Source organism: Symphodus melops (genome assembly GCF_947650265.1).
Source record: "Symphodus melops genome assembly, chromosome: 4".
Lineage (NCBI taxonomy): Eukaryota > Metazoa > Chordata > Actinopteri > Labriformes > Labridae > Symphodus > Symphodus melops.
The window spans coordinates 18,068,627-18,087,011 of NC_136694.1; the positions used below are offsets into that span (position 1 = coordinate 18,068,627).

General features: G+C 38.1%; 2 protein-coding genes and 1 long non-coding RNA gene across 3 annotated transcripts; 2 read left to right on the forward strand and 1 right to left on the reverse strand.

Annotated features, from left to right (window-relative positions):
- Positions 1–456: 456 nt before the first annotated feature.
- On the forward strand, positions 457–9,646 carry dgkab (diacylglycerol kinase, alpha b). Its single transcript, XM_079340623.1, has 24 exons — positions 457–651; positions 1,178–1,259; positions 3,403–3,479; positions 3,639–3,783; positions 3,955–4,035; positions 4,126–4,175; positions 4,351–4,425; positions 4,665–4,781; positions 4,926–5,043; positions 5,421–5,509; positions 5,943–6,053; positions 6,141–6,239; positions 6,341–6,391; positions 6,789–6,862; positions 6,998–7,072; positions 7,156–7,241; positions 7,322–7,411; positions 7,495–7,655; positions 7,746–7,810; positions 7,898–7,988; positions 8,103–8,283; positions 8,448–8,568; positions 8,773–8,833; positions 8,965–9,646. Exons 2-24 carry the CDS (start codon positions 1,187–1,189, stop codon positions 9,043–9,045), a joined length of 2,172 nt encoding a protein of 723 aa, XP_079196749.1. The 5' UTR covers positions 457–651; positions 1,178–1,186; the 3' UTR covers positions 9,046–9,646.
- LOC306821954 lies at positions 9,352–12,127 on the reverse strand. The gene is made up of 2 exons (XR_013778842.1): positions 11,901–12,127; positions 9,352–10,839 (listed from the first exon to the last, which is right to left on the reverse strand). It is a non-coding gene; the product is annotated as an uncharacterized lncRNA (long non-coding RNA).
- A 199-nt stretch (positions 12,128–12,326) lies between these two features.
- LOC306822485 (putative nuclear hormone receptor HR38) lies at positions 12,327–17,904 on the forward strand. The gene is made up of 7 exons (XM_079341567.1): positions 12,327–12,462; positions 13,688–14,517; positions 14,817–14,946; positions 15,159–15,322; positions 15,551–15,753; positions 15,856–16,034; positions 16,151–17,904. Exons 2-7 carry the CDS (start codon positions 13,690–13,692, stop codon positions 16,411–16,413), a joined length of 1,767 nt encoding a protein of 588 aa, XP_079197693.1. The 5' UTR covers positions 12,327–12,462; positions 13,688–13,689; the 3' UTR covers positions 16,414–17,904.
- The last annotated feature ends 481 nt before the right edge of the window (positions 17,905–18,385 follow it).

The following is an 18,385-nucleotide window of genomic DNA, read 5'->3' on the forward strand; positions in this document are numbered from 1 at the left end:
CCTCTGGTCAGTCAACACAATCAAATGGGATAGTTTTAGTTTTTCTTTTTGTTTGTTTTCTCTGGATATCTAATCTGTTATGTTACTTCCTCTGAATTAAACCTTTGACCTGCCATCCATTTGCTGTTGGGATTTTATCTTATAGCCTATATTTACACTCACTACACAAGCACGTCTTATCTATATTGATTTATACTTTATAAAGCTTCACCCTCCCTAAATAGTCTATTCTAGCATGTTCAAGTAGGTGTGCCAACATAGTTTAAAAAAATAATGCAGATCTAATAAACTCTGAACGAATGTGGATTACACATCCGTAAACATCTCTTCATTCACATCAAGACTGGGAACCAGAAAGACCAAATGTCACTAGTAGGGTCCTCATTTGTTGCTTTCATAAATCCACAGGTGCGCATGCCTGCACGTGTGTTTGAGTGAACACGCGCGAGGCAGTGCCACTAACTGTAATTATGTCGCTTAAAGCTCCTCCTCCGCCCTCCATTAATCCTTTCTATCCTCTAATACTGAGCGGCAGACATTTACCCACAACCACCAGCTGCCGTCAGACAGCATCAGAAAGTTCCGTGTTGCAAACCTCCGTGTTGGGACAGTTTAATGTTTATTCCTGCTGAGGTCTGAGAATACAGAAAGGTAAGTAAGGGTCATACTTCCTTTTAAAAGGTTGTATCATAATTGATGATTTCTGATCAGCTTGGGCTGTACTAAACATTGTTGATAATCCTGATGGGAAATGACTCTATTTAGTTTTGGATTGCAGATTGATAGAGCAAAGGTTTAATTTGATCTTATTTATTTATCCACACAACATTATAATAACTCTTTAAATGCAGCACACAAGGTGTACTTTCAACAGTGATTCCTAATTTCCTATAACATTTAACAGATAAAGAGAAGTCTGAGACAGTCTAAACACATTAAAACAAACTATGTGCTTGATCAGTGTCTATGGAGAGAAGAGTGTTTGACTTACTACTAGCATGTACAAGCCAAGGAATGAAGGCTAACCAGTTGTGAGTCACTACAGTGGATGACCTAAAGTTCAATACTCAAAGATTTCTCCTTGTCGCTGGAGATTCTTTGGATATGAGCATCTCATTGTGTGGCCTTCTCCTTCCTGATGTCTTAGTGTTTTTGTTTCTTCTTTTTTTCCACTCAGCTGACTAGCATGGCGTCCCCCGATGTTACTGAAGGGTCACTGACTCCTGTAGATTTCATTCAGCTGCAGCAGTTCATGGAATGTGAGTTCCAGTTTTCACCTGTTCACTTAATATAATTGTAGCTATCAATGATATTACTGACCGGTTGACAATGTGTGCAAATCATGAAAAGACCAGCTGAGGAGATGGTTTATGAAGCTCATCACACATAAAGAAAAAGTCAAGTGCACACTCTTAACTTATAAGAAAAAAAACCTTTTAATCTCATTATTTAAGTTTGATATGGATGTCAAGCACAACATAACACATGGAAGTAAATGTTTCCTGTCTGCTTACTATACGAGCAGACACTCCTTAGGGATGGCATGGCCTCTCTAAGGAGTGCCTTTCACATTAACTCTGAATATCTTGATGATTTGAGTACAATCTTGAGGTTCCTGTACTTTACAGGACAATTGTTTCCACTTTGGGTATTTTAATGTTTCCTCCTTTAATTTTTTATGACTGCTTTCTGTAAGTGTGTTTTCTGAATAGAAAATTGAAAACATTTATTCTATGACACCTTGTTACAGACCACTGCAATAGCCTGCAATAATGCACTTGCAACTCGAGCCTGACTGATTAATCAGCAAGTTGTTAATATCATCCAATATTAACATATCCAGTGACTATTGGCTAATTTTATTGCAGATATGCACAGATATTACTAGATTGGTTCACCAGTCAAAGAGCCTGTCATTTGAGTTTCCTTTTTCTTAAAGTATTAGTTCTCTTTTGAGTGAGTTATATGGATTACAACAAGCGATTCTCTCTAGAGTGTCAAACAATGATGCACATGCATAGTTGCTTTTCAGTTGAGTGACCATCTTATCTACATCATGCTGCATATATTTTCCACAAGTGTTTCATAACTGCATTTGACACTTAACACTAAATGTATATATCTAAATCTATCTGCACAGATCAAAGAAAGATATTGGCAGTTGTATATATCAGTTTTTTTTTCTCTCAAACCAACATCAATATATTGGCCACAAAAAAGCCATACTTACAATATTTGACAAATGTAATGTTATATTAAAAAAAACATGGTCAGGTCCTTACTTTAAGTATGTTAATTGATTTAAGTTGTTGTGATAGAATAAATCAATATTGGTGTGAATATGGACATTTATTACCAATTTTTTATAAATACACATGAAATGGTTGAAAGAGGAATAATTGACAGTATCTCCTTTTTTGAAAGTCCGCTCTGAATGTGATCAATTAATGGTTACACATAATCTCCTGCTTTCAACTTGTTTCACGTCCAAATCTATGTGAAATTTAAAGAAAGTTAAACTTCTCCCAACAATGTCACTGAGAAACTTCTCTATCATGCATTCAACCGATGCCATTACCACACACTGCATAGCCCCTTGACTTCTTTTAGTATTTTTCACAACTTTTCAGTGGATAAATAAAACTCAGCCTTTTGGGGGAAGTTGATAAAAACACTTCTGCCAGTGGAGACGTCCTCAGAAAAAGTGAACACAACATTATTAGGTCAATAAATAATGAAAGAAAAATCTCAACAACACACGGAGTGGTGGGGTTTGTGTATACTTACTTTTCATGTTTCCTGTCACTCTCAAACTTTTTGGGGATCATTTAAAATTCCCATAAAAGTGAAAGTAGCAGTAGTCACTAATAATTGTACACTGACTCCCTGACGCTGAGGGAGTTTGAAATTACTGCTTCTCTGGAGGAGGATTCAGCATCAATAAAAAAAAAGCATCTCCTAATTGTAAGTGCATTTTTTGCCAGGGGATTTGAGCTCTACAGAGTTTGATAGACCTGTTGACAGGAAACAAAAAGTACAGGGATCGGGCTAAAAATATTGCTGCATACACTTAAAGGCTTTAAAGGAATGAAATGGGTGTGTAAGCTTTTAGTGTTGGTGGGGGGGGAGAGACTTTGCACTGTTTGATAATGGACAGATGGATAATTACGCCTGCTCCTCTCTGGACCTGAGAGACCTGCACATTGCTGAGTTTCATCTGAAAGCAGATTTAATGCCCTTTACCTCCATTTCAACAAAAAGTGTTTGAGTCCTGTTTTAGCACTCAGGACAAATGTAATAAATTATTTTAAAAAATAGACAAACACTGAATAGGTTACTAAGTTTAGATATTATTTTTTATCTATGTGCCACACACTGGCCTATTTTCTATTTTCTTTGCAGACAGCAGTTTGAGGGTGAAAGATGTGATCAAGGAGTTCCATCCTGGGGGGCGACTGGCACAGCACAGCTTTGGAGAGGTATGTGTTCTCAACAGGGCTACATGAGGTAACACTTGATTTCCTATTTCTTATGGATGTAAAGTTTGATTATGTGGTTCTTCTTTCCTGCAATTAGTCACAAATGACACAACTGACCATTAGTCTGCACTGATGGTACGTTTTATTTTTTCTTCACAGCATGTGGATGCGGTGGGCTTTTGTCTTTTCTTAAAGACTTACCTGGAAGTGGATGACTTACCTCCACATTTCTGCCAGCGCTTGTTTCGGTATTTTCAACATGTAGACCTGGATGGGTCCATAAAAAGCCCCCACCTTAAAAGAGGTACTTAAACTTGAAAGGTCCCATACAAGTTTGAAGCATGCTTAGAGGAAAACACAGAGTTCTGCAGTCACAGTCACATTTGGTTGGGATTGTGACAAGAAGAATTTTGCAGAGTAAACTTTTGAAGTAAAATGAAATTTCCAATTTGCTCAAAAGTTTCCATTTCTTTAGCTACAGATGGGGTCTTTCTTCGTGATGTGTCCTGTTACTTCTCAGTGTTGGAGGAGGGACAGCCCAAGGAGAAGCTTGAATGTTAGTGACATCGCTTTTGAATATTCTTTGACATGTTTAATACATTGCGATTGCATTTAATGGGCATTCATTTATGATTGATCTTTGTAGTTACTTTCAAGCTTTACGACAAAGATTGCAACAAGCTACTGGACAGCTCTGTAAGTGAATCTGCATCTTGACAAGTTGTTTTTTATTAATCTGATACCGGTAGTTTCAGTAAAATTTGGGTTTATGGATTTGTATAGCTATTTTAACTGAGTGGCTGGTTTTGAATGTATAGACAGATAAGGTCTTATCAGAATCTGATGAGTGTGTAATCCATGTTGTCTCTAGGAGGTAGATCGTATTATCACCCAGATGATGCGAGCCGCTAATTACCTGGGCTGGGATGTGACTGAACTCAGACCAGTATGACAACTCTTATTTGATTTCTTTTTCAGATGGTTGTGCATGTGCCTTTGTTTTATTTTTTATTCTTCCATGAAATTGTTTGCTCCTGTAAAATGAAAGGCTTGTGGTGTGATTAATTCATAATTTTGAAAAGTATTGCAGATTTTTTATATGACAGATAGCTTCACAACAGCAGCTGAGAGGTATTAAAGAAGTAAAATTATAAAAATGGAGTCATTGTGTTTGTTGTTGGACAGGTGCTGAGAGAGATGATGACAGCCATAGATGTTGATGACAGTGGGACTGTCACTCTGGAGGAGTGGGTGAAGGGGGGCATGAACAATGTACCTCTACTGGTTCTGCTTGGACTGAAGGTGAGACACCACACATTCAACACTAAAACACACTGCAAATGTATATTTTGTAGCGCAAAAATGTTCCCTCGAAGTCAAAGTTTAATTTATAGTGTGATCATCATGTTTTTCTTTTCTTTATTTTTGTTGTGGCCTTGATCCCAGATGACAGAGAGGGACGGGCAGCATATCTGGAGGATGAAGCACTTTAACAAGCCGACATACTGCAGTGTGTGTCAGAACATGCTGCTCGGCCTTGGGAAGCAGGGACTCTGCTGCACCTGTAAGAGAACACATCTGCCAGCAGGGGGCAGCCAAGCACCTCCCATATAAAGACTGAGTGCCTTTTTTTTACAGTCTTATTATTTTCAGTTACTAATATGCATCGCAACATAATAAATGAGTTAGAGCACAGGTGTCAAACTCCAGTCCTCGAGGGCCGGCTTTCTCAGACTTTTAGATGTCTCCCCAACACGCCTGCTTTAAAACAGTGTGTTGTCATCAAACTCTGCAGAAGCCTGATAACGATCATTGGATTCAGCTGCGTCCAAGCAGGGAGACGTCTAATAGTCTGAGGAAGCCGGCCCTCCAGGACTGGAGTTTGACACCCCTGAATTAGAGGAAAAAGGCCTTATCTTGACCTCCTTTTTTTCTTCACAGGTTGCAAGTACACCGTCCACAGTCAGTGTGCTAACAACAATCCTGAACCCTGCGCTCGGACATTTGTCAAATCTAAAAAAGAGATTAGCGTAAGGAGTACATCAACCCTATTTAATTTTATTTTCATACAATTGTTGTTCTGTATTTTCTTAAAACTAATATTTACATTCATAAGGAGCCATTGAGCTTTATATTAATAATGGATTTCTGGTGATCTAGATTTTTAAGTCAATAATCACAGAAAAAGTCCATAACAAACTCTGCATTATTCCACAAGCCCTAAAAAAAAAATCAGCTTACTCTGTCCTTAACAGCCTGCCATAGACCTCACTTATTGAAACTGAATATTGTAACTTTTAAAATCATGTAACAGATATTCAGGTTTAGCCCATCATTGGTTCTTTGAGTTTAAGTTATTGATCACTGTCTGCTCTGTACATCTGCCATTTGTCCTAGTAAACAAGATAATGTTGTGTCACATCTTTTCCTCAACCTCTGTTTGTCTACTTGTTTGTTTCTCAGGTACCTTCTCATGACTGGATCCGAGCAGACTGCAACTCCACAAAGTGTCACGTCTGCCACAAGAAGATCAAAACTTCAGCTGGGAGGCGTTGTGCGTGGTGCAATGAAATGGTGAGGACTGTTTTTTTTCTTCTTAACTTTAATACAGAGAAGATGTTTTTTTCCCCCTGTGCTCACAGAGTTTCGTCTTGTTTGAAGCGTCACGATGACTGTGTTTTCACTGGTACATCGTCCTGTGATTGTGGACCACTGAGAGACCACATACTGCCTCCATGGGCTATATATGCCGTCTCAAAAGTAAATATGAACAATATACATAAAAAACACTATTTACACAAACGATAAACTTTTTAAAGATTATACTTAATGGTCGATTTGTTTTGTTATTTGTACTGCAGGAGGAGGAAAGCAACTTGTTGAATGTCACTCCGGACGGTCACGTCCTGCAGGTTTGTTGCCATCAAATACTCCTACACCTTCTTTCTTTTCCAGCTGTCCCATTCATGTTTTCTTACCAGTAAAATCTCCAATTATAGAGATTCTTCATAACTTTCATGCAATGACTGGGATATATGTAGCTTATTCAATTTATACACAAGATAGGCCTTAATGTGTTGCAGCTTCTTTCTATTTTCTCTTGAATTAATGTTTAAGAACATTTGATAAATATTCACTGCACTTATTTTTAAGTTATATATTTATAAAATCTAGAAAACATCCCCAATGACTATTTGTTTTCAATTACCGGTAACTTTGTTGAAATGAAAGAAAAACACTTTTTTATGGTAATATGTGAACAATGTTCTTTGAAATAAAAGGGGGTGATTTTATTTTATTTTTTTTCAGATTGTTCCAATTCCTGACACCCACCCACTGCTGGTTTTTGTAAACCCTAAAAGTGGAGGAAAGCAGGGTGAACGGTAGGAATTCAAAGAGCTAGATATGTTTGTGTCCTTAACCACAATTGAAAAAAGTACTCTATTTTAGAATTTGAGTTTAACTTGTTTCACTTTCTTTCTGGATGTTTGACTTTTGTTTCTTTGTGTTTTTCACAGAGTACTCAGGAAGTTTCAGTACCTGCTGAATCCACGTCAGGTGTACAACCTGTCCAATGGAGGTCCTACACCAGGGTACAGTCTATTTGAAACACTTTGGGACATGCTGTCAAGTTTTGTTTGAGTGTTTTACATTAAGGGTGTCTTTGTTTTTTTAGACTACACTTCTTTCGCAATCTAAACGAGTACAGGATCCTGGTGTGTGGAGGAGACGGCACCGTCGGGTGGCTGTTGGATGCCATAGGTGCTATATGTTTTTTGGAGGTTTCTGAAAAGCAAATTGCATAGATAACCTCTAAAGCTAAATTGTTTCTGTGGTTTCAGACAAAGCAGACCTGCAGGTGCGTCCTCCTGTAGCTGTCCTGCCTCTGGGCACAGGAAATGATCTGGCTCGCTGCCTACGCTGGGGAGGAGGTATCACCTTATCTCTACTAAAACTGAGGTATCAGAGCTGTATGTTTTACACATTATCACCAACGTGTGTTATTCTATGAAAGGCTATGAGGGCTCAGACTTGAGAGAAATCCTGAAGGAGATCGAAGCCAGCCAGTTGATTATGATGGACCGCTGGAGCATCCAGGTGATCCTGGATGACCCCCAGGAGGCTGGAGACCCTGTACCCAACGAGATCATCAACAACTACTTCTCTATTGGAGTGGTGAGTCACTATATTATATCAGAGAGGATTATGCACAAGGCAACATTGTCTTTCTTAAATAACTTTATACGTTTCTTTTCATGAGAGTAGGACGCCTCTATTGCTCATCGTTTCCACTCCATGAGAGAGAAACACCCCCAGAGGTTCAACAGCAGGTGAAGATTTGCGGAACTGTATGAATGAAAGGTGAGAAAGTGAAGAATCCGTTTTTGTAACCATTAAGCTTCTCTGATGTTTTTAAGAATGAAGAACAAACTGTGGTATCTTGAGTTTGCTACCTCTGAGACCCTCTCTTCCTCCTGCAAGAGGCTGAAAGACTGTCTCACAATTGAGGTAACAGATTTTAATACCGTCCTGTAGCTGTGGTATCAAAACTAACCATATATCATCAGTCTGATTGGTTTTAAATAACTTCTTTTATATTACTTGTTTCTTACCCTCCATCAGTGTTGTGGGAGAATTTTGGACCTGAGCAGCATGTCTCTGGAGGGCATAGCTGTCATCAACATACCCAGCATGCATGGAGGCTCCAACCTATGGGGCGAGTCCAAGAAGCCTGATAGTGGGACAGAGGTAGAGCACACTGACGTCATCACTGACCATGAACTTCTTAAAACTATCCCACAAGGTGAGACTCGACGACTGATTTCTCATTTCTAAATTCTCTTAAAACACTTAGTTTAAAATATTTTTTTTGCTGCCATCATCCTGGTCATGTTCATTGTTCTTATTTATTTTTTAAAAACTCTTTGAACTTGATCGATTTATAAATGCATTGTTGTCACACTGCAGATATGAGCGATAAGCGCCTGGAGGTGTTGGGGCTGGAAGGAGTAATCGAGATGGGACAGATCTACACTGGACTGAAGAGCGCTGGACACAGACTGGCACAGACTTCACAAATTACCATCAGGTGTGTATTGTTTCCCGAAGAAGCAAAACAGAAAAATAATAATAATAACAATTAAAGTGAAGATAATAACACATGCTCAAAGGCTTGTGACCCTTTGTATTTGGTCTTTCGCTATGCAGTTATGTTTAGAAAAATACAATCTGTATAAAACCCAAGATTAGTACTTTATATTTACATATCGTTTACTCTCTTTACTGTTTGTAGGACAAGCAAAGCCATGCCAATGCAAATCGATGGGGAGCCCTGGATGCAGCCTCCATGCACTGTAAGTGTTCTTATTTTGTATGTATACTCTATCAATGTTTTGGTGTGTCTTGTAAACTCCAGTGATAACTGTATAAATTAATTGTATGTATTTTTAACACGTAAAATAATGATTTGTTTTTAATATTGTAGATCCACATAACTCACAAGAACCAAGCTAAAATGCTGATGGCTGCACCAGCAAAATCATCGGGCTTCTTTCACCTCAAATAGATTTACGTTTCCACTTCATCCTTCTACTTGCTGACCGTCCCAACAGACCAACCGGACTCTATTGAAAAGAAATGCTGCAGTATTTCAGTGTAAGGTGTTTTTTTGTATGTCTATCTTTTGCTCCTGATCTCTTACAAAGTACAGACAGCTTGCACTTGGGCAGAGGACAAACTGAGGGAACAAATTAAAAGTGCAACGGACCGCTGCTCATGAGTGCCAATTTAAATGTGATTGACTAATTTGGTTTGTACACTGAAGTCCTGAGCATGCTGTGTGTGCACAGAAAGAGGGACATTTTTTCTTAACTTCATGTTGTGACCGCTTTTTATTCTCTGTTTATTGTATTACAGAAGTGATTAGTTGAGTTTTGTAAATGTTTCCTGATGCAGAAAGTAATGAACTGGCTTTGTTTAGCCTTTAGAAGCTCACAGCAGCTCACTGTGTTCATCATCACTATCTTACTGGTCTCTCTCAGGTCTGTCACTGTCAGTGTTCATCAGAGCAAACGGAAACTACATCAAGTATTTGTATCAGTGTTTGTAGTGACACAATGTTGAAAGATTAATGTGAGAAAATAAATGTGTGTGTGTGCTAATGTAAAGGTTTTACCCTGAAAGTACTGAAAACCTTTCTTAAATTAATACATTTTAGTTTCCATTGATTTCAATACATTAAGATACATTGGAAATGAAAAAGCAAATTTCACTAACCCCTGCCTTGTAAAGTATTTGCATTATGTATGTACCGTACTCTCTCAGTCTTCAACCTTCTAAACATAGAACGTACACAGAACGTTTGTAAATATATTCAAATAATACTCATTATAAAATCATTCAAAATATTTTACACATACTTTGAGACTGGAGAGGAAGCGAGGAAGAAGGATGAGGTTTTCCTAGTGACATCTATTATGTGTCTTTAGTCTTCAGCAAACTGTATTGTGTTGAATACCAATTATACTCGCTGTACATGCAGCATGATGTATGGTCATTTGTTATCTTCATGCAAATTTGTGTTGTCTTTTTCATTTTGTTCCTCCTGCACAATACATAACCCCTGAAATGGTTGTGCTATAAAGAGGAGCGCAGAAGTAGAAATATAATTTTAAAGGAATACATTGCATTAAAATCTAGACAAATATTTTAAAAATGAATGTCACATTTTAGATTTGTTTTAGTTTTTGCAAGTTGCCAATATTACCAAATGGAGTTGCAACACAGTAAAAGTCAACTAAGCCTACAATATAATGAACAACAAAATATATAAAAGTGACAGTACTCAGATACAAATATCTATCAGAATACTAAATACTATTTTATGAGACTACACTGCTGTTATATAGTTCATTTGTAGATTAAATCATCTGAATCTGTCAAAAAAAATGAATTTGTTCTAATGTTCAAATAAAATAAAAGTAACAGGTTTAAAGAAAAATATGCATTTGAGATGTAATGGAGTAGAGAACAAGCAGCATAACATGTTACGACTCAAGTTTTGTCAAAAGTTAATTAAAAAAGGTGATTTAACATGGCAGAGGTGCTTATTTTAACATTCAATGTTGGTATCTGTGAATATCTTTATTTACGGTTTGTGTGTGTGCCTGTGTGCTATTGCAGGAGTGAAGGAGACATAATGGAGATGTACAGTCGAGTTTGTTATTTCATGCAGTTATCAACACAACACAGTGCTTAAATACCTGTGATGAACTCCATCAGTCCCTGGCCAGCCAGCACCGTCTTCAATCATCTAAAAAAATCACAGCAGCCTCTCACCTTGCATGATCCCTCTTTCATTCTGCAAAAAAGGAAACCAAATATTTTCCAAAAACATCCCCAGAGAGGGCTGGAGTGTTAGTGTGTTGTTTTTTTTGCATTAGTAGTGGAAAAGTTATGACATAAGGGGTATTACTTTCAGCTAAAATTGAAGCTGACAGATGGACACCTGCAGCTGAGGCTGTGACTTCCATAGTGTAAATTGCCAGATAATATTACAAAGTGACATGATTTGTTATTCTAAGGCTCTTAAAATAAAAGCTTAAGTTGAAGTAATCATTGTTCTGTTTGTCGTTTAGGCTGGTTTAAGATTGTCCTTACTAGAAATAAAAGACAAAAGTTAATGAGATGCTCCTATCTGGTTTAGAAGGATTCTCTTTTGATAAAGATTCACACACACATGCACACACAAATGCCAGAGTCGGCATTTGTGTGGTGACTCACAAATGCATGCATGCATGCATGCATGCACGCACGCACACACATACAATGTATATGGGTGTCTTTATATATGAATATATACAAATGGATGACTTTAACAGTAAAAATGTTAGCCAGAAGACGATATGCCACAGAATAAGTGGAGGAGACTCAACCTCACTGACTACCAAGGTACATGGAGAGTCTAAGTATGAAGATCAATTGCATTAACTTTATTAGACCTAAAAAAGTTGATCTAATGAAGTTAATCAAATCTACCTAATACAAGTTTCTCTGGACCTTTTTAACCTAAATAATGTGCCACCACAGGTATGTAGCGAATTCAACATTAAACATATCCTAAAATAATATTAATGGATGAATTACAACCAAAATATTTGATTGGATGATATACACCTGTAAAGGCTGTCAAAAATAAATAAAAAGCTGGTTAAAAAAAAGAATACAAATTAAAAAAAAATGTTAAAAGATAATTACATGAACCAAAACGAAAACAATAAATAGACAATCATTTATCTTAATCATGAAACCTGAAGTTCAACAAAGTTTGTTTTTAAAACATCCCAAAACACAAAGTTTTTTATTAAACAAATAAGTTCTCCATAATTTAAGGGGGAATGCATACAATAACTGAATATTTACCATTTAGAAGCAGTTCAGTTGAGAGATAGCAGAGGGCACTGGTTTCCACCTTGAGTCAATAAAGGGTTATTAACCTGAAAAAACATTGATTCATCTTCCTGATGTGAACGTCTCTTATATAAACATTTCCAGACATTAAATGTCTGCACCTCCAAACTACCGCTATTTTAAGCATGTTTCATCTAGTAATAGCCCCACGTGAGCAACGTTGTCGTTGTTAGGTTATAATTAGTACGCACGCTCTTCAGACTCTTGCGTCAATGGAATCCCGTGCTTGCGTCACACGGAAGAACGTCTGTGTCGAACGCGATGCTGATTGGCTGTTGACCCGGAACGTTCCACCGCCCTGTTTACCATATTTGGGCAAAGCCCCGCCTTTTTGTCGACGCATCCAAAATAAAACAAGAGTGTATGGAGCCTCCTGCGTCGGGCTGACCCACTGTGTTTGTGTGAAAGTGTTTGAATGAGTGTGTGCGCTTATAGCAGCTGGCAGAAGTGACAGTCTTCTGTCATTTGGAATAAATGAATTGAGCTTCAAAATCTGGATACTTACATGAACTAGGTGAGTAAAATGAACAGAATTTTTTTTGCACGAGTTGATATTTAATAATTAAGTGGGTCACACGAATTATATGTCAGATGTTTATGCTTCTCCTTCCACCATATCATAACTAGCCTACATCACTTTATAATACTAATAAACATTGTCACTTTATACATAAAATGCAACGACCTATGTAATCTTTACAACAACAATTTAACACTAAGTATCCTACATAAACTAATACAATGTTTTTAATGAAGCAATTCCTGCTAATATTGATACTACTTCTCCAACTATAACATGAGTATCTAAAGGCTTATAAGCTGTCTGGCTGACATTCAGACTTCATTATTTTATGTAGCTTGATCTACCAGGGTATGAGAAGACATACAAAGAAGGGCATTCTTATATTATGATATAATACTTCTGTGAGACACAGGAGCAGGGGAGTCTTCCCATTTATTTATTCAAACTAAGTTGTTCATTAAAAACAAATAATTTCAATAACTGGTTTAAATAATGCTCAAATGTTTTATTTTTTCTGAGGTGTGCTGTACTTTTTTTTTATTGACAAACCCATAGAGTTGCACTTGTAAATACATGCCCATTCTGCAAATATTTCACACACACACACACACACACACACACACACACACACACACACACACACACACACACACACACACGGGCTTTACCACCTTTCAGTTGGCATTCAGCCTACCCTGAAATACAATCTGAAAGACTCCCTGGTATAGCCCCTGTGTGAGAGGGTTGCCCTCCACTGAAGGAGGTTTTCAGAGCATTAACAACCTGTAACAGTATAGCTCACATTATCGGATCATTGCACCACCCTTTGCATATTCTAAAGCAAAGTGAATGGCCTTGAAGCTAGTCAAATGGCATGTAGAGCAAATACAAGTGTTCTTGTGTTAATGTAGGCTACTGTTGTTGCTGAGCTAGGTGATTAAATACGCTTCTATATTACTGGGATGACTTGGGATTAAACATTGTTAATCAGACAACCCCTTGTGAGACTCAGTCCCTGTAACTTGCTTTAATATTGAAAAAGTCATTGAAAAAGTCAAACATTTAAAGACACCACTTCTTCTCAAATATTTTGAAATTAGAATGTAATTATACTATTTATTGACTTTCACTTCAGCGTAAAAGAAAGGAGATTAACAAAACAAACATGTTGGGTTTCTTTTACGTAATAATAATGGCAGCTTTCCCTTTGTCCTAGCAATGTCCTGTGTACAAACTCAGTATGCATCCATGCCTCATGACTTCTTCAGCTCTGAGTTCTTGAATTCTGACCTCAGTGCCAAATTGGTAATGGACATCGGTGGCCAAAAGGATCAGCTGTCTACATCTTCGTTGCCCAGCATCAACACCTTGGTGGGAAATGGCTACATGGGGGAGTTTGATGGCTATTCTTGCAAGATCACCACCTCTCCTCCCACCTCTACGGTTTCATTCAGCCACACCGCTGTAACTGAAAGTCCTCAGATGCAAAGCCAAACCTTCAAGCTGGATGATCTCCAGGTGTATGGCTGTTACCCAGGTTCCTTCGCGCTCAGCTGCTTTGATGAGACTATTTCCTCATGTGGCTCTGACTATTATGGCAGCCCAGTCTATGCCACTGCTTCTTCCCCAACACCAGGCTTCCAGACGCAGTCTGCACATGTCTGGGATTCCCCTTTCAGCCCCTACAACTCAGCCTCCCAAGTCTCTGCAGCTGATAAAGCTGCCATGGCCCAGCAGCTCTCTTTTTTCTCCTTCAGCCCCACACCAGAGCAGCACTCTCCCTTGAGCCAGCTTCAGGATGTGCAGTCTCCCCACGACGACCCTTTCTTCCTGCCTCCTCAGCAGCATGTCTCCCCACTTCATTGTTCCCCCATCTCCCTGGAGCGCAGACCCCTGGAAAGCCAAAGGATAGTGGATGGGGCCATGACATCTCCCAAAAACCACAGCCCAAGATCCAGCGAAGGTCGCTGTGCAGTTTGTGGTGACAATGCATCCTGTCAACACTACGGAGTCCGTACCTGTGAGGGCTGCAAAGGATTCTTCAAGGTAAAGAGCCGAACAGTGTTTTGCTGGGCTGATGATGGCTTATATTTGATATATTGGTATTGCTCTAACGTTGGCGGTCAAGTCACATTGAAATGCAGTAGATGCATCAAATAGATGGAGGTTGTTAAAACAAAGTGAAAACATAAAAAGTTTGTCCACCAGAGAGCAGTAAAAAGTAAGTTTTTGTGCTCTACCATTTAAGTTCATTTAATTTGTTTAAAATAAATGTGAATACATTTTTGTAATTACAATCTGTGATGCATTATACAACTAAAATGTACTTTTTTTCTGTTTGACAGCGAACTGTACAGAAAAATGCAAAGTATGTGTGTCTTGCCAATAAAGACTGCCCGGTGGACAAGAGGAGGAGGAACCGCTGCCAGTTCTGTCGTTTTCAGAAATGTCTTGCAGTGGGAATGGTTAAAGAAGGTAATGCAACGATCCCCTAAAGCTTTCAGTGACTAACATATGACGATGAGAAACCGGCAGAGCTAGTGGGGAAACACACGTTACCAGAGCCTTATAGTGCAAGTTGCAGAAAAAGGCGAAACTGAAACAGAGAGCAGTTGTTTCTTTAAGTGTAAAGTGCAAAATGATCTTACACTTATGGTTGAACTGTTAATTATCTTTCCCTTTCTTAGTGGTTCGCACTGACAGCCTCAAAGGGCGTCGGGGTCGTCTACCATCTAAACCTAAGAATGTGCCTGAGGCTTCATCCACGACCCCAAGTGTCAACATCGTAGCCTCTCTTGTGAAGGCTGACATGGACTCAAACCCCAGCATTGGACAGCTTGATTACTCCAAGGTAAAGCTCAAGACTTTAACAAGTCCAGAACTCATTACAGTTTATCTTATGTTATCACTGATCAGACTGATCCGATTTTGAGAAGAGGTGCTGGTTTAGTTGGTAGAGGAGGCCCCTCACCTATAGGCTTAAGTCCAACAAATTATCTTTGAAAGTAGAAAAAAGTAGAGAAAGATCACTAATTGCATTTTTTTGGTAGCATTGACTGTTTTCTCTCTTTAATCGCAGTACCAGGAGACAGTGGACAACCTTAAAGAAAAGGTGGACAGTGGGGACATCCAGCAGTTTTATGACCTTCTGACTGGTTCTTTGGATGTAATAAGATCTTGGGCTGAAAACATCCCCAGCTTTACAGACTTCTGCACTGAGGACCAGGAGCTGCTCCTAGAATCTGCCTTCGTTGAGCTCTTCATTCTGCGACTCGCATACAGGTCTGCCACTTAACATTTCTAAAAGCTGCCTATTTCTAGTGTTTTATATGATTACAGAACCAGTCTATATACTTATTGTGTTTTTTTTCCAAAATTGTGCAGATCAGATCCAAGAAAGGATAAGCTAATCTTTTGCAATGGCACAGTGCTCCATCGACTTCAGTGTATCCGCAGTTTTGGTGACTGGATCGACTCTATCATGGACTTTTCTCAGAGCCTTCATCGTATGAACCTGGATGTGTCCCTATTCGCCTGCCTTGCAGCACTAGTTATAATCACTGGTAAGAGTTTTAGTTTGATTTTCTTTCACATGAAATCATATTAACCATGTTACAATCTGAATTAAATGGTTATGATTCCAGACTGTGTTTCTTATAAAACCATATTTTGCATCTAGATCGCCATGGTCTCAAAGAGCCCAAGCGGGTGGAGGACTTTCAGAATCATCTCATCACTTGTCTAAGGGAACATGTGAGTGGAAATGGCTCAGAAACGAGTCGGATCCAGCCCAGCTATCTCTCACGGCTTTTGGGAAAACTCCCTGAACTAAGGACTTTATGCACTCAGGGCCTACAGCGAATCTTCTACCTGAAGCTGGAAGACCTAGTCCCTCCTCCCCCAATAGTGGAGAAAATCTTTATGGACATTCTGCCATTCTGAGTAATATAAACACAAATACATTTATTTCAAGTGATAGACAGAAAGTTTGATAAAGGAATTTATGGGAGAACTTCCCTTCTGTCGCACTGACTTACATGACAAATGTCTGATATTGTTCAAGAGACCATTATTTTGTAACATTAAGTAAAAAGATACATATGTTACCTGGTATTAATAGTTCAGGAAACAGTTTTTGTGTGCATTTTTAAAACAACTGTATTGCTGTGCTAGGTGTGTGGATGCTGTCCTGTTATGCAGCGAGTAAGACATGGTTATTTGGGTAGATGCATGCTCAACTTTTCTTTGACACAAAACAAATACACTAATTTTTTTGCAAAAAGTATTTTTTGCAGCCTAGCTGTTTTAGCCCACTTCAAACCTTGGGTAGTAGATTTCAGAAACACAGAACGTTTCTTAAATTACCGTGGAGTCCTTTTTTTCCAAAAGGAAAATAGTTACTTTCATAGATAGTTGATGTCAAAGTGCGCACATTGAAGGTCTCGGACCAAAGTTTACTCTTATTTTTTATAATGCCAGTTTCAGACCTTACTGCCTTAAAGCTAAACATCATATACTATAACTCTTGTGCTCGTTTAACCACAATTAAAAAAAACATTTCTTGGGTAATAAAAGACACGTAAATAGACTTGCTGAAGTAGAAAAGTGCCTTATAAAAGCCTCAGCCTTCTGCAGTGACACTAAGTAAATTGTTGTTGCATATACCACATAAAGCCCCTTGTAGTAAATCAGTGAAACTATCATCATCAATGCTGCAATCAGAATAGATTTCTCACATGTGACTTCTGGATATGATTTCAGATGTGAACCAGCTATTTTAAAGTGGCTGCAGGACAGGATTGTCAGAACAGTGAGAAAGAGTTTCTAAGACTTTAAAGCACATTTGAAACTGGAAGTATATCAATGGATGACAGCTGGTTTAGAATCTACAAGAAAAGTCCTGTTCACATGTTACTTAGGCAGTGAAATAAAGTCAAGCTGTCCAGCTTATGATTAACTTAAGTCAAAGCACATTTTAAAGTCTACTTAAATCTACAGTAAGTCACATCATAACCTTTCATATGTTTCATTTGAACCAAACAACACTGTTAAAATCCAATGTTTAACATCAGTTGGTCTCTTGTCTTTCTCTACCCTACGTGGGATCTAAACCCCAACTTTCTGTTTTTAAAACTCTCGTACTGTCTTCCACATTCTTCTGAATTGTGTCATTTTTTTACAAGTTGATTTTTTTTTTAATCTGAGAATGAATTTAAGAAAACTTAAGGAATGGCAGTGACATGTCATGATTAAGATGAGCAGCTAAAAGCACTTCAAATGTTGTTAAAACAAAATGAAGAGCACTTTTTTCTTTTACTTTGTGTTTTGTTTGACATGTGTGTTTGGAACAACAAAAAATGTACTGCCAGGACTTTTGTAAAATGGTGCAGTAATATTAAAAGAGAATATTTGATAATACAACTTTAAATGACACCACTTGGTCTGCTTGTCTAAATCAGGTGAAAATATGTTTATTGTTTCCTTGGAATTATGTGAATTCTATCACAAAGAAGTTTTGAAACGATCTGTCAATTGTCTTAAGTTTTTAAATTTCTAGGGTAGAAACCAGGTAAAAATTGTTCTTGTTTCTCTGTAGTCTCAGTTTAAGCGTTATCCTGTTGAAAAATGTTAGAAGTCTTTCTATGTCTTTCCATGAGTACTAGAAGTGACCAGAGTCTCTTGTTCTTAAGAGGGAAGATAAAATTAAGTACCTTAAACCTGCATTCTTTCTCACAGCCAGTAGGGGTGAGTCAGAACATAGTGGAATAACAAGGAGCCAGATAAGATAAAGACTACACCTTTTCTGTTGATTTATACCTCAGAAAACAACTTCATTGAGAGGTAATGCTTTTGCTTGATATTTATTATGTGAGAAATGGTGCCATCAGGAGTAAAAACAATGTTAAAGTACCGG

What these genes read in the sequence shown, in the direction of transcription:
- LOC306822485 (XM_079341567.1), top strand. Translation starts at nt 13,690, where the DNA reads ATGTCCTGTGTACAAACTCAGTATGCATCCATGCCTCATGACTTCTTC. An exon ending in GACAGCTTGATTACTCCAAG is followed by an intron (nt 15,323 to 15,550) that starts GTAAAGCTCAAG and finishes CTTTAATCGCAG; the next exon opens with TACCAGGAGACAGTGGACAA. An exon ending in AGCACTAGTTATAATCACTG is followed by an intron (nt 16,035 to 16,150) that starts GTAAGAGTTTTA and finishes TTTTGCATCTAG; the next exon opens with ATCGCCATGGTCTCAAAGAG.
- dgkab (XM_079340623.1), top strand. Translation starts at nt 1,187, where the DNA reads ATGGCGTCCCCCGATGTTACTGAAGGGTCACTGACTCCTGTAGATTTC. An exon ending in AAGACTGTCTCACAATTGAG is followed by an intron (nt 7,989 to 8,102) that starts GTAACAGATTTT and finishes ACCCTCCATCAG; the next exon opens with TGTTGTGGGAGAATTTTGGA. An exon ending in TCTTAAAACTATCCCACAAG is followed by an intron (nt 8,284 to 8,447) that starts GTGAGACTCGAC and finishes GTCACACTGCAG; the next exon opens with ATATGAGCGATAAGCGCCTG.